The sequence below is a fragment of the Acanthamoeba castellanii genome (genome assembly GCF_000313135.1).
Source record: "Acanthamoeba castellanii str. Neff unplaced genomic scaffold scf7180000084758, whole genome shotgun sequence".
In the NCBI taxonomy this organism is placed as follows: Eukaryota; Discosea; order Longamoebia; family Acanthamoebidae; genus Acanthamoeba; species Acanthamoeba castellanii.
The window spans coordinates 755,491-766,531 of NW_004457380.1; the positions used below are offsets into that span (position 1 = coordinate 755,491).

Genomic DNA, 11,041 nt, shown 5'->3' on the forward strand with positions numbered 1-11,041 from the left:
CTATCCTCTATCCTCTAATTATTGGAGAATAGGCTGCGGTGCGTCACTACTGATAGGTCAACGATGCTCAGGGATGTTGGGTTGGGAGAGCCTTGATCACCAAGAGGCGCATTGTCAGCCCATGTAAGGTAAGCGCCTTTATCTGGCCCAAAACACCAACACGAGGGTGTTTCCCCCTCGTGGAAACACAGCTGAGCTGCACACGGGTGAGACTGAGTGAGCCCACACCTCATGTTAGGGGGCGTGGGGAAGATCACAGGTTTGAACCTGGTTGGTGAGAGTGCATCTGCATCCCGGAGCCTCTATTTGAACTTCATGGTCTCTGTGCTACACCTCAGGAAATTTCGCAGCACAGTGGAGTTCGTACTGAAATTTCAAATAGCGAAGCGTACTACTGGGCCGTGGCCGCATTGGTAGTACCCCAACCCAACTGGCGGACGGGAAGGAACTGAAGAGGGAGCCACAGCAGGAGGTGGGCAAAACGATCGAACCACGACAGGAAGAAGAACTAGTACCATCATCATCAACCTGACGAGAGAGAAGGACAGCCACGAAGAGAAGTTGGAGGGAGATTCGGTGGTGAGGTACCACAGCAACCACCGCAAGAAGACAAGGAGATGAGCAACGGAACGCCATCACCCGGCAAAGATGAAATATTCGATCGCACGGCCCGTTTGGTTATGACCAGCGTCAATGACGGTAGCGTGCACCTTCTAACTCCTCCCAATCATCTCCGGTCTCCCACAAAATCGCTTTCTCTTCTCCGCCCCCCCCCGCCACCTCCTCTTCGTTTTCGTTCTTCCTTTTTTTGATTTCATTTTTTATTTTATTTTTATTCCTCTTCCCCCGTTATTGTGATTTATTATTGATTATTTATTTTTGATTGTTTTTTTGTTTTGGACGTACAGCGGACATGGAGGCATTCCTGCTGAGCTACCCCATGGTCCTCACACCCAAGAACGATCTCGCCCTGCTGTGGGCCGAAGAGTACCCGACCGTCCCACCTCGTCTTCTCTTCATTTGCCCTTTTGCCCTGACTCTCCGCGTCTTATGCGATCTGTTGTGTGTGCGGTGCTGCGCCACAGGTATCGTAAGGCGTGTTCGTGGCGGCTCGACGGTGACACACGCAAGAAGCACCACGCCGAAAGGTTCCTCTTCTCCCGCACTCACCACGCAGCCATTAACTTACATCTTTTCTCTGCGTTGTGCGTTGTGCGTTGTGCGTTGTGCGTTGTGTCGTGTGTCGTGTGTCGTGTGTCGTGTCGTCTCGTGTCCTGCGCTCTCAGAATCCTGGAGTTTATGCGCATATGGGCCAAGAACTACCCCAACGATTTCACACCGGCGTCGCGCAAGGCCGTACTGGACGTGCTCACCAAGGAGACCGGCGGCAATGCGGCCCTGCTCAACGAGTTCAAGCTCCTCTTTCTCAAGCGCCAGGCCAACCCGCCGGCGGCCGGTTCGGCCCAGGAGCCCACCACCACCACCGGCGGCGGCGGCGATACGGTTGTCAACGGCAACGCCAGCGGCGGGCTCGGTACCAGGGGCGGCAGCGGGGTGCGGCTGTTTCGCAGTGGGAGCCTAACGGCTCGCGGGACCAACGGAGCCGCGGCCGCGGCCGTGTCGGCCTCGCTCACGAGCAGCACCCACGCGGGCAGTCTCACGGCGCGCGAGTACAAGCCCCCGTCGGGCCGAGCTGGCGCCGACGACAACGGTGAGTCAAGGCCGTCGACAGCGTCGACAACGACGGCGACGACAGGGGCGACGATGGGTCCGATCCAGGCGTCGCTGTCGGGCGGCTCGCTCGACAAAATGTTCGCCAGCCGGCGCACGGGGAAGAAGCAGCGGAGCGCGACGATCGGCGGCGGCCCGCTGCCCCAGCTCGCCTCGACTCCCGACGTCGTCGAGTTTCGCGAGCGCCCGTCGCTCCCCTCGCCGCGCGCACCACCACCATCATCGTCGTCTTCGTTCTTGTCGTCTTCGCTCTCTTCGTCGCACGCGTCGCCGCCGGCGTCGCCCAGGACCACGGCCATGATCGAAGGCCGACGACTCAACAAGGAGCACAGCCTCAGCACCAACAATGTGAGGAATGCAATCATCGTCGCAGCCTCTGCTGGCGCCGGAGCCGGCGCCGTGCCGCCCATCAACCTGCACGAGGTGCGGAAGAAGGACCAGATCAACCTCAAGGAGAAAGACCAGAAGACCATCAAGAAGATCCGCTCGGCCTCGCTCAACCGACAGCACCAACAGACCTCCTCCATTCCCCTCATCTCCCCTCGTGGCGACAAAGGTCGCCTCAAAGGTGCGTGCGTGCGTGCGTGTGCGGTCGTGCGTGTGCGGTGTGTGTCGTGCGGTGTGTGTCGTGTGTCATGTGTGTCGTGTGTGTCGTGTTGTGACGTGTGCGCTAAAGATGATGATTGCGGGGGTGAGACAGACATGGTGAAGGATCTGGGGAAGAGGAAGAAGCTGCTGGACTTCTCGACGGCGTCGCTGGCGCGCGAGCTGACCATGCAGGAGTGGGAGATCTTCAAGCGCATCGCGCCGCGCGAGTTCCTCAACCAGGCCTGGCAGCGCGAGAACAAGGCCATCATCGCGCCCAACATCATCCGCATGATCGGCCGCTTCAACCAGATCTCCTACTGGGTGGCGACCGAGGTCCTCACCAAGCAGGACCGCAAGACGCAGGTCAAGATCATCAAAAAGTTCATCAAGACGGCCTACATCTGCTACCACCTGGGCAACTTCAACTCCATGATGGAGATCCTCTCCGGCCTCAACAACATCTCCATCTCGCGCCTCAAGGTTTGTCTCTCTTATGTTCGTGTGCGGTGGCGTGTGCGGTGGCGTGTGCGGTGGTGTGTGCGGTTTTGCTGATGAGAATGCGGGGAATGCGTGTGTGCAGGATACGTGGCGGCAGGTGCCGGAAAAGTACAAGGCCTATTTCGAGGAGCTCGAGGCGGTGATGGACAACCAACAGAACTTCCATCGCTACCGCGAACAGCTCGCCAAGTAATCCCTTCTGCTTCTCTCCCCTTTCTTCCATGACCGTTACTCACCGCACACGCACGACGACACGCACACGAAACGACACACACATCACCGCACACGACACGACACACGATAATGTAGGCGAGAGGAGGCGCGAGAACCGACGCTGCCCTATTTCGGATTGTTCCTGCGCTACTTCACCTACTTGGACGACGGCAATCCGGCCTACGGACCCGACAAGTGCATCAACATCGGTGCCATGGAGCTCCGCCTCGAACACGTAGGCGCCTCATCTTTCATCTCTCACCACACACGACACACGCACCATCGCACAGACACGGCACTCACAACACACGACACACAGGTGCAAAAAGTGATGAAATACCAATCGATTCCGTACAACCTCTCGAGGTGCGTCCATGTTGGTCGTGTGTGCGTGTCGTGTCGTGTCGTGCGATGGCCATCGATGATGGGTGTTGATGATCGTCGTTGTTGTACTTGTATTTCCCAGGAATGTGCACGTGCAGAACTTTCTCAATAATCTGCACGTGGTGGAGGACGAGGACAAGCTCTACGCCATGTCCCTCGCCTCCCAGGCCCCCTCTAACGCCCACCCCGACCAACTCGCCCCAGGTACCCATACCCACCACGATTCCACCTTCGCGTTCGTTCTTTCATACGTTCCGCTTCGTTTTCGCTTTCGCTTTCGCTCTCTCGTTCTTTGCCCCCCTCTCAATGCAGCCTTCTTAACGTTCCCCATCGCAGCAGAGCCGGAGGCGCAGATGTTTGCGGAGGACATGATCGCGACGGGCCGCACGACCGCCGGCTTCTCGCACAACCGGCCCTTCCTCCCCAACGACAACCCCGACGAGACCAGGGTTCGTCCACCTCATCATCATCGTCATCATCATCTTTTTCATCACCTTCTTATCATCTTCATCTTCATCTTCATCTTTTTCATCGTCATCATCAACAACGCTCAGTATTCGAAAACACACGTGCTAAGCTCTCTGTTGCTGAGCAGGATGACATCTCCGAGGAGATGAGCTCGTCGTTCCTGGACATCACCACGACCACGACCGAAGCGTCGACCCTCGAGCGAGTACGTGAAATGATTATTTTCATTTTATTTGCCTGCTGCGCTCACCCCATTCCGCTCTGCGGCCATCAGGAGGAGGACGGCACCGAGCTGTCCACGATCGACAGTGACTTTGAAGACGAGGAAGAACTGTAACGCCTCCTCCCCTCACACGACACACGCGACACACGCGACACAACACACGCGACACACACACACACGCACACGACACAATGTGCTCACCGTGGTCCGCTGCCGCACCTACAGAAGGTTGGAGGAAAAAGTGGCGCGGCTGCGTCAACAAATCCTGGCCGCACGCGCCCACAAGGTATGGCCATCATCCCGCCACGTTGCTTGTGCGTACCGTGCGTGTCGTGCGTGTGTGTCGTGTGCGTGCGTGTCGTGTCGTGTGCGCGTGCGTGTGCGGTGTGGCTAATGAACGGCTCCCATGGGAAGGAGCAACTCGCGCAGAAGGTGCTCGACCTCCGCCGACAGAGGGGGTTCGACACCACCGCCACCAACCCCGGTGCGACCAGTCCCGACAAGGAGAAGGAGGTCTGCGGCGGCGGCAGCAGCGACGGCGGCGGCGGCGGTCGTCCGAGGGCGCACAGCGCGGCGGCCGAACAGCGATTGCGCATCCTCCGCGAGGTGGGCCACGCGCGGCGCGTCAACACGCTCGACGGCGCCATGTCGCCGCGGCGCTTCAATGATCAGCTTCAGCTGCGAGCGATGACTGCGACGGGACGGCGACGGCAACGGCGGAGAAGGCGAAGGGGGAGGGGGATTCGGACAGCACCGAGGCAGAGGAAGAGTCCTCGTCGGGCGAGGCCGAAAGAACGAAACGAAAACGAAAACGAAACCGAAGGCGTCGCGACGTCGGCAGAGGCGGCGTGGCGGCGACGAGGAAAGCGAAAGTAGTGAGGAGGACACAAAGAGCGAAGAGGAAAGCGAAGAGGCGGAGGGGGATAGCGGAGAGGGGACGACGTCAAGTGACGACCAGGAGGAGAGCGACAGTGAGAGCGAAAGCGAAAGCGACAGTGACAGCGAAAGCGAAAGCGAAAGCGATGATGAAAGTGAGGAGGAGGAGAGCAGCGAAACCGATGAAGATGACGACGACGACGATGACGACGACGATGAATTCGAATGCGAGAGCGAGTCGGCCTCGAGTAGTAGCAGCAGCACGGAGGTGACCTCGGAAAGCGACGACCCGGCCAAGCGAAACCAAAAGAAGAAAACGAAGACGACGAAGAAAAAGAGGCTCGGACATAAACCATCATCATCATCGAAACCGTCGTCGCATCGACCTTCATCATCGAAGCCCACCACGCGGCCGTCTCTCGCCTCGTCACCGCTCCATCATCAGACGCGCCACCAGCAGCCGTCGTCGCAGGCCACGACGCCGCGCACCAGCGGCGTCTACATCCCGCCACTCTACTTCGCGTCGTCGACGGCCGGCGAGGGCAGCGGCAGCGGCAGCGGCGCGGCCAACCGACAACACGGGCGCGAGCGGGAGCGCGATCCCTACGCCCAGTACATCTCGCCCCGCGTGCCCAACACCCTGCCCTACTCCCCGCGCCGGCCCTCCCTCTCGGCCTCGGTCAGTCCGCCCTCGACGGCCGTGTTCGGCGGCGCGCCGCCGTCGATTCGCAGCGGCGGCTCCGGCATTCGGCTCAAGAAGGAGACCCGCAGCCGACCGGGCGGCGGCGGCAGTCACGGCAGCAGCAGCCAACGGGGCGGACGCGAGAGCGGCGAGATGATGATGACGATGACGCGAGACGTGCGGATGGAGAAGACGTCGTCGTTCCGCTTCTTCGCCCACCTGAGCGAGGGCGTGCCCGAGGTCATGAAACAGATCAGCCCGCCCGCCATCGACGTCGAAGGCGGCCACAAGCGCACGACCGTGCCGATGCGCGGCAGAGCGCGCGAGGCCGCTCTTCACCACCAGCATCAGCAGCGCAGACGGCCCACCTCCCTCAGCAAAAGCGACGTCGGAACGCGACACGGCACCGAGCTATGACACAACACACACACACACACACTGTCGGTGCATGTTGTATGTTGTACAACGTTATGTGCTCGGCATTGAGGAAGGAAGAACATCATCACAAGCAACAACAACAACGTGTGTAGTGCGAGTTGATTGATGTTTTTTACTTTCTACGTTTTTTGTTGTTTCATCTTCAGCTTCGCGAAGCCTCCTTCTCGTCGAGCCACTGGGGCAGCCTGAGGCCCACGCGGGCGGCGTTGCGGTGGAGCCGGGCGCGGGTGTCGTCGGGTCGGGGCGTGAGGCCGTAGCGCTCGAACATGTCCTTCTCCACCCGGGAGCTCTCGAGGAGGGTCAGGTAGGCCTGCCCCACCCGAAATCCATTCCACGCCTCGGCGGGCGATGTCGATGCAGATCGGAATGCGCCCATGATAGAGTCCCGCCACAACGGATTATTGGAAACGGGAATCATCTGCTCGTTGGCCTCGCGCAGCAGGCTTCGCAGCAGCCCCCGCACCTCCGATCTCGTCGGTCCCGCTGCCACCTTCGCCATCTTCTGCAAATCTTTTTTGATTTTAGCTTGAAAATACATTTCTTTTTATTTTCTTCTTCCGCTTATTTGTCGACGAGCCGCAAGACACACCAACACGAAGACCACCTCACCACTTCATCATCACACGAGCTCAGTTGACGACCGGCCTCATCGACTTCGGCAGCAGCGCTGCTCCACCTCTCTTTGGCGGCATCCTGATGTGACACGATTGTACGCGATGCATGAGTTCATAGTGCAGTAGGGAGGAGTGTGTTGTGGGTTCTCACCTTCCGTTGGCGCTCGAGGGGGCGATCCGTCGCTTCTTCCGGCTGGGCTCCTCTTCAAAGTCTGAATCGACGTCATCGTCTTCTTCGGCTCCGCCCAGCACTGCGGCGGCGAAGGCGTCGGCGTCACTGTCGGCCATGAGTTGGTTGTTGTGAACGGCGGCCGGCTGCTGCAGCTGGCTGCCAAAGTAGAACCCGAGCGACGCGTCGTCGATGCCACCGTCGCTGATGTCGGCGGCCTCCTCCTTGGCCTTGCCAGCATTGGTCGATGATGGCGGCTCCTCACCGCTGAAGCCGCTCTCCTCCTCGCCTTCGATGTCGACTTCTTCATCGTCATCGACCTCCTCCTCGAGGATCTCCACCTCCTCATCCTCTTCCTCCTCCAATTCTTCTTCATCATCATCTTCGTCGTAGGCCTCGAAGCACTCATCGTTGATCTCGAACGCGGCCTCCTCTTCCTCTTCTTCTTCATCATCAGCCATTGCTCGCTTGCGCTTCGTCGCAGCTGTGGCCCTGGAGCTGACGGCGCCCAGGCGCGACCGCTTGGGCTCGGTGAGCGGCACGCCTCGGTCCTTGAGCTCCTTCTCGAGCGTGGCCAGGCGGTCGCGCAGCACCTGCAGCCGGGCCTTGAGCTTCTCGCCCTCGCCGGGCGCGAGCACCTTGCGCTCCTTGAGGCGGCGGCGCTTGCCCTTGCCCTCGGCCACGATGTCTTCGATGTCGACCACCTGCAGCTCGACGGCCTCGATGTCGCTACGCGGCAGGCTGTACTTCTTAGTGTTGGCACGACGCAGCTTGTCCTTCTCCTCTTTGGTCTGGTTGTTGCCCGTGTTGATGATCAGTCCGTTCTTCACGAACGTGTTCGGGTTGTTTCGATGCCTGTACACACACGACACGACACCACCAACGACACGACCAACGACACGACACACGCAACACAAGCAGTGTAAATAAATGCATATTTAGACAAAAAAGGAAAATGCGAAATAAATAAATAAACAAAAGAGATAAAGAAGACAGACGTACTTCTCCTGGATGTCCTTCCAGACGACGCGGGTGTCGAGGTGTATGCCCTTGAATTGGGCGATGGACTGTTGGCCCACCATCCTCTGGGTCTGGAGGTTGAGCTGACTCCTCGTCTTGCCCGGCAGGCACTTGGACTCGATGATGGCCTTCCAATTGCCACATCCGAACTTGATGATGGCCAATCGCAGAATCTCGGAGGTCTCCTGCGTCCAACCGGGCGAGAGGGAGTAGTTCCACAACGACGGGCTGTCCGCCGTCTTCACCAGTTTGCGTGCCATCGACATTTCTATCTTCTCTTGATGATGTCTAGTTGTGTTTCCTTCAAAATTGTTCCCTTCCGCTCACTATTTTCAAGTACTTCGATAGGATACTATCAAGGCGCCTGGATGAGATCTAGAAGACGTGAATTGTCGTTGTGCCTCGATCGAAGATGGATTCAGAAACGTTCGGGGGCTGCTTGGCTCTATCCAAACCCAACACCGGCATCCCCAGCCACCCGCTCAAAAAAAAAGGCGCGAAAAAAAATCTAAACCGTCTGTCGCCACAAAAACTTTCGCGATATTTTTTTGTGATTTTTGTTTTATTTGTCTGATTTTTTTGTCACACAGCAGAGATCGAGATGTTCGCGAATGCGTTGGAGAACTGGCTGACGGTGGTGGCCGCCCTGAGCATCTTTGGCTCGCTGCAGGCGTACCTCTCGACCAATACGCTCAAGGACCGCCAGTTCTCTCTCGCCAAGAATGAAGGTTTTACTCCCTCCCCCCCCCTCCGGAGATGTTCAAGTCTGTACAGACTTCAAACCCGCAAAAATCTCTTCAACTTCATCTTCTCATCCTCTATTTCTAGTCTCTCCGGTTGCTCGCCGCCTGTTCGGTGCCTGGACGCTGGTCGCTTCCCTCGTCCGCCTCCAGGTATTGCCGCCTTCTCCTTTTTTCTCCGCCACAACCGCTTACCTGACGTTTCGCGCTTCGTTCTTTCGTTCTTCTTCAACTCTGGTGAAACGTTTCGCGTAGTGCGCTATGGACTCGACGAACAAGGCCATCTACCAGACCACCATCGGCACCTTCCTGGTTGCCTTTGGCGTCTACGGCTACGAGTGCTTCGTCGCCAAGACCGTGCCGTTCAAGCACGCCCTCCCGCCCTTCATCGTCGCCGGTACGCTCTCCATTCCTTCTTTCTCTCCAAAAGGGCTTGCAACCCGAAACAAACAACAATGTTGGCTTCTTTCCTTCTTCTTGCTCACCGCCACTTGATTGCGGGTTCAACAGGCACCTCGCTGGTCTGGATGCTGTTCTTCCACTGAGCGCGCAAGACAACTGGGCACACGAGCCACACTCGCAAGCCCCCCCTCCAAGAATGTTGCTTCATTCTTCTCCCATACACGCTGGCTTCTTCCTCTGGCTGCTTCCCTTTATTGTGAGAGTCGGGGTCAAATTGTGGCATTGTGGCATCAATGGTGACATGTCAAGTTGGGTGACGCTGATGACGTGTGCGCCTACACTTGATTGAGCCCATGCCATCTTTTGGCTGATGTTGGCCCTCTGCAATGCTGTGGCCTGGACTTGCACCAGAGGTGACGCAGGCCTTGGCTGTCCAGGTTCCGCCTGTTGACCGTGTGCACCACATTGTCAACAACAACAACACAACACCATTAATGGATCCTTTGATGAAGGGGGGAGGAGATGTTAAGAGCTCCACCATCACACCCAAGCCTGAGATCAGCACACCAGGTTGAAGCTGCATGCTGGTCACATAGCCATTGTGTGCTGCATAGCCCACCTTGCAGCAACAGAGGCTATTGTGAGGCTGAGAGGCTTGGTGTTTGGAGGCACCACACCAACCCAACCATCACAACAACCATGACAATGTTCATTGCTTTTCATCAATGCACTCCACACACCACCAACCAAGGGAAAGACAGGAGATGTGCACCATACTCGAGGGAATGGAGCAAGTTGGCATCATGGGCGTCCAAGACCTGTGCACCTCACAACAAGCAACTCACTTTATAATACTAAAATTATATATGTATATCTATTTTAATCATACTTATATCTATTTAATTTTTTTAATTAAAGTTAGGTTGTACCCGCATGGTAGTGCCAAAGGCGCTGGCAGAGAGAAGGATGTTGGTTGAGGCAGATGGGCTGTGCCGGCACAAACGCCATGATGCCGCCACTGAGCGCGGGCCGGCTCTCTAGCGCCTTGGCGTCCCACAGGTGCGCCGCGCGTGCGGTTGCCGACGCCAAGAGGAGACCGTCGGGCGACAGCTGCAGGGTCCGCACAGGGCCACTGTGGGCCGAGCGCAAGCGCCGGACCATCGCTCCTCGAGCGCGCTGTTGCTTGGCTTCGTTCTCTTCGTCTTCATCGTCGTCGTCGTTCACATGTGTCCTGCTTCCTGGCAGGTCCAGCAGTTCCATCGATCCTCCCTTTGTTATGCACACCGCAACATTACAAACAACAAACACAACAATCGTCATTTTCTTCTTCATCATCATCATCACCAATTGAGAGCTCGACGAACCCCAGGATGAGGCGCCCGTGTGCCTCGTCGATGACCATGCACTCTACGGGCCTCCCTCGGGGCATACCGGTCACGGTGACGTCGCACAGCCCGCCGGCCCAGTTGCCCTCCACCGGGGCCAGCTCTCCCACAGGCGCTTTGTTAACCGGCTGTCCCCGAGATCACCGTGAACCGCTGCTGCTCTCCTTCTGCTGCTGCTGGTGCACAAGTCCAGCCAGGCCGCCCGGTCAGGCCCACCCGAGGCGGCGAAGGCCAGAAAGAAGGGGCGCCACAGCTCGTCGTTCTCGCTGGTCTGATGCGCCCGAGCACACCAGCCCATGTCGCGCGCGCTGAAGAAACTGAAGATGTGCGCCCACATCTCAGGCGGCAGCCGTGGTCCCGCAGGGGTCATCAGTTCCATGTCTCGTCCGTTGGTGAGAAAGGTGGTTTCTGGCTGCGGCGCAGAAGTCAACAAATGTGAACAAGCTGTCATGTAGGGCTTCACACTTTTGCCGACATAGCTGTCGGGGCAGCCAACATGGAGAATATGGATTGGTTGATGACTTCCAACTTCTTTCTCAACCAACAGTACCATTAACCGGAATTGCCCAAGAATCGTGATTCGAGAACAGATGTCACGAGTCCTACTAGG

The 11,041-nt window shown here is 57.8% G+C and overlaps 5 protein-coding genes and 1 pseudogene across 5 annotated transcripts in view; 2 read left to right on the forward strand and 4 right to left on the reverse strand.

Annotated features, from left to right (window-relative positions):
- Positions 1 to 112, reverse strand: part of ACA1_219510 (phytanoylCoA dioxygenase family protein) — a gene marked incomplete at both ends in the record, with an annotated part of 1,699 nt that extends 1,587 nt beyond the window's left edge. The window contains one exon of the mRNA XM_004337201.1: positions 101 to 112. Coding sequence (XP_004337249.1) covers positions 101 to 112 — 12 coding nt within the window. The remainder of the gene's footprint in view (positions 1 to 100) is intronic.
- Positions 113 to 617: 505 nt separating this feature from the next.
- On the forward strand, positions 618 to 6,080 carry ACA1_219620 (annotated as a pseudogene).
- Positions 6,081 to 6,243: 163 nt separating this feature from the next.
- Positions 6,244 to 6,600, reverse strand: ACA1_219630 (uncharacterized protein; the record flags this gene model as incomplete). The annotated part of the gene is made up of 1 exon (XM_004337202.1): positions 6,244 to 6,600. The coding sequence occupies one exon, from the start codon at positions 6,598 to 6,600 to the stop codon at positions 6,244 to 6,246; it is 357 nt and encodes a 118-aa protein (XP_004337250.1).
- Positions 6,601 to 6,862: 262 nt separating this feature from the next.
- ACA1_219640 (uncharacterized protein) lies at positions 6,863 to 8,170 on the reverse strand (the record flags this gene model as incomplete). The annotated part of the gene is made up of 2 exons (XM_004337203.1): positions 6,863 to 7,739; positions 7,887 to 8,170. 2 exons carry the CDS (start codon positions 8,168 to 8,170, stop codon positions 6,863 to 6,865), a joined length of 1,161 nt encoding a protein of 386 aa, XP_004337251.1.
- Positions 8,171 to 8,505: 335 nt separating this feature from the next.
- Positions 8,506 to 9,189, forward strand: ACA1_219650 (Erg28 protein; the record flags this gene model as incomplete). The annotated part of the gene is made up of 4 exons (XM_004337204.1): positions 8,506 to 8,632; positions 8,733 to 8,797; positions 8,900 to 9,041; positions 9,155 to 9,189. The coding sequence occupies 4 exons, from the start codon at positions 8,506 to 8,508 to the stop codon at positions 9,187 to 9,189; spliced, it is 369 nt and encodes a 122-aa protein (XP_004337252.1).
- Positions 9,190 to 9,847: 658 nt separating this feature from the next.
- ACA1_219660 (uncharacterized protein) lies at positions 9,848 to 10,306 on the reverse strand (the record flags this gene model as incomplete). The annotated part of the gene is made up of 2 exons (XM_004337205.1): positions 9,848 to 9,864; positions 9,976 to 10,306. The coding sequence occupies 2 exons, from the start codon at positions 10,304 to 10,306 to the stop codon at positions 9,848 to 9,850; spliced, it is 348 nt and encodes a 115-aa protein (XP_004337253.1).
- Between the last annotated feature and the right edge of the window lie 735 nt (positions 10,307 to 11,041).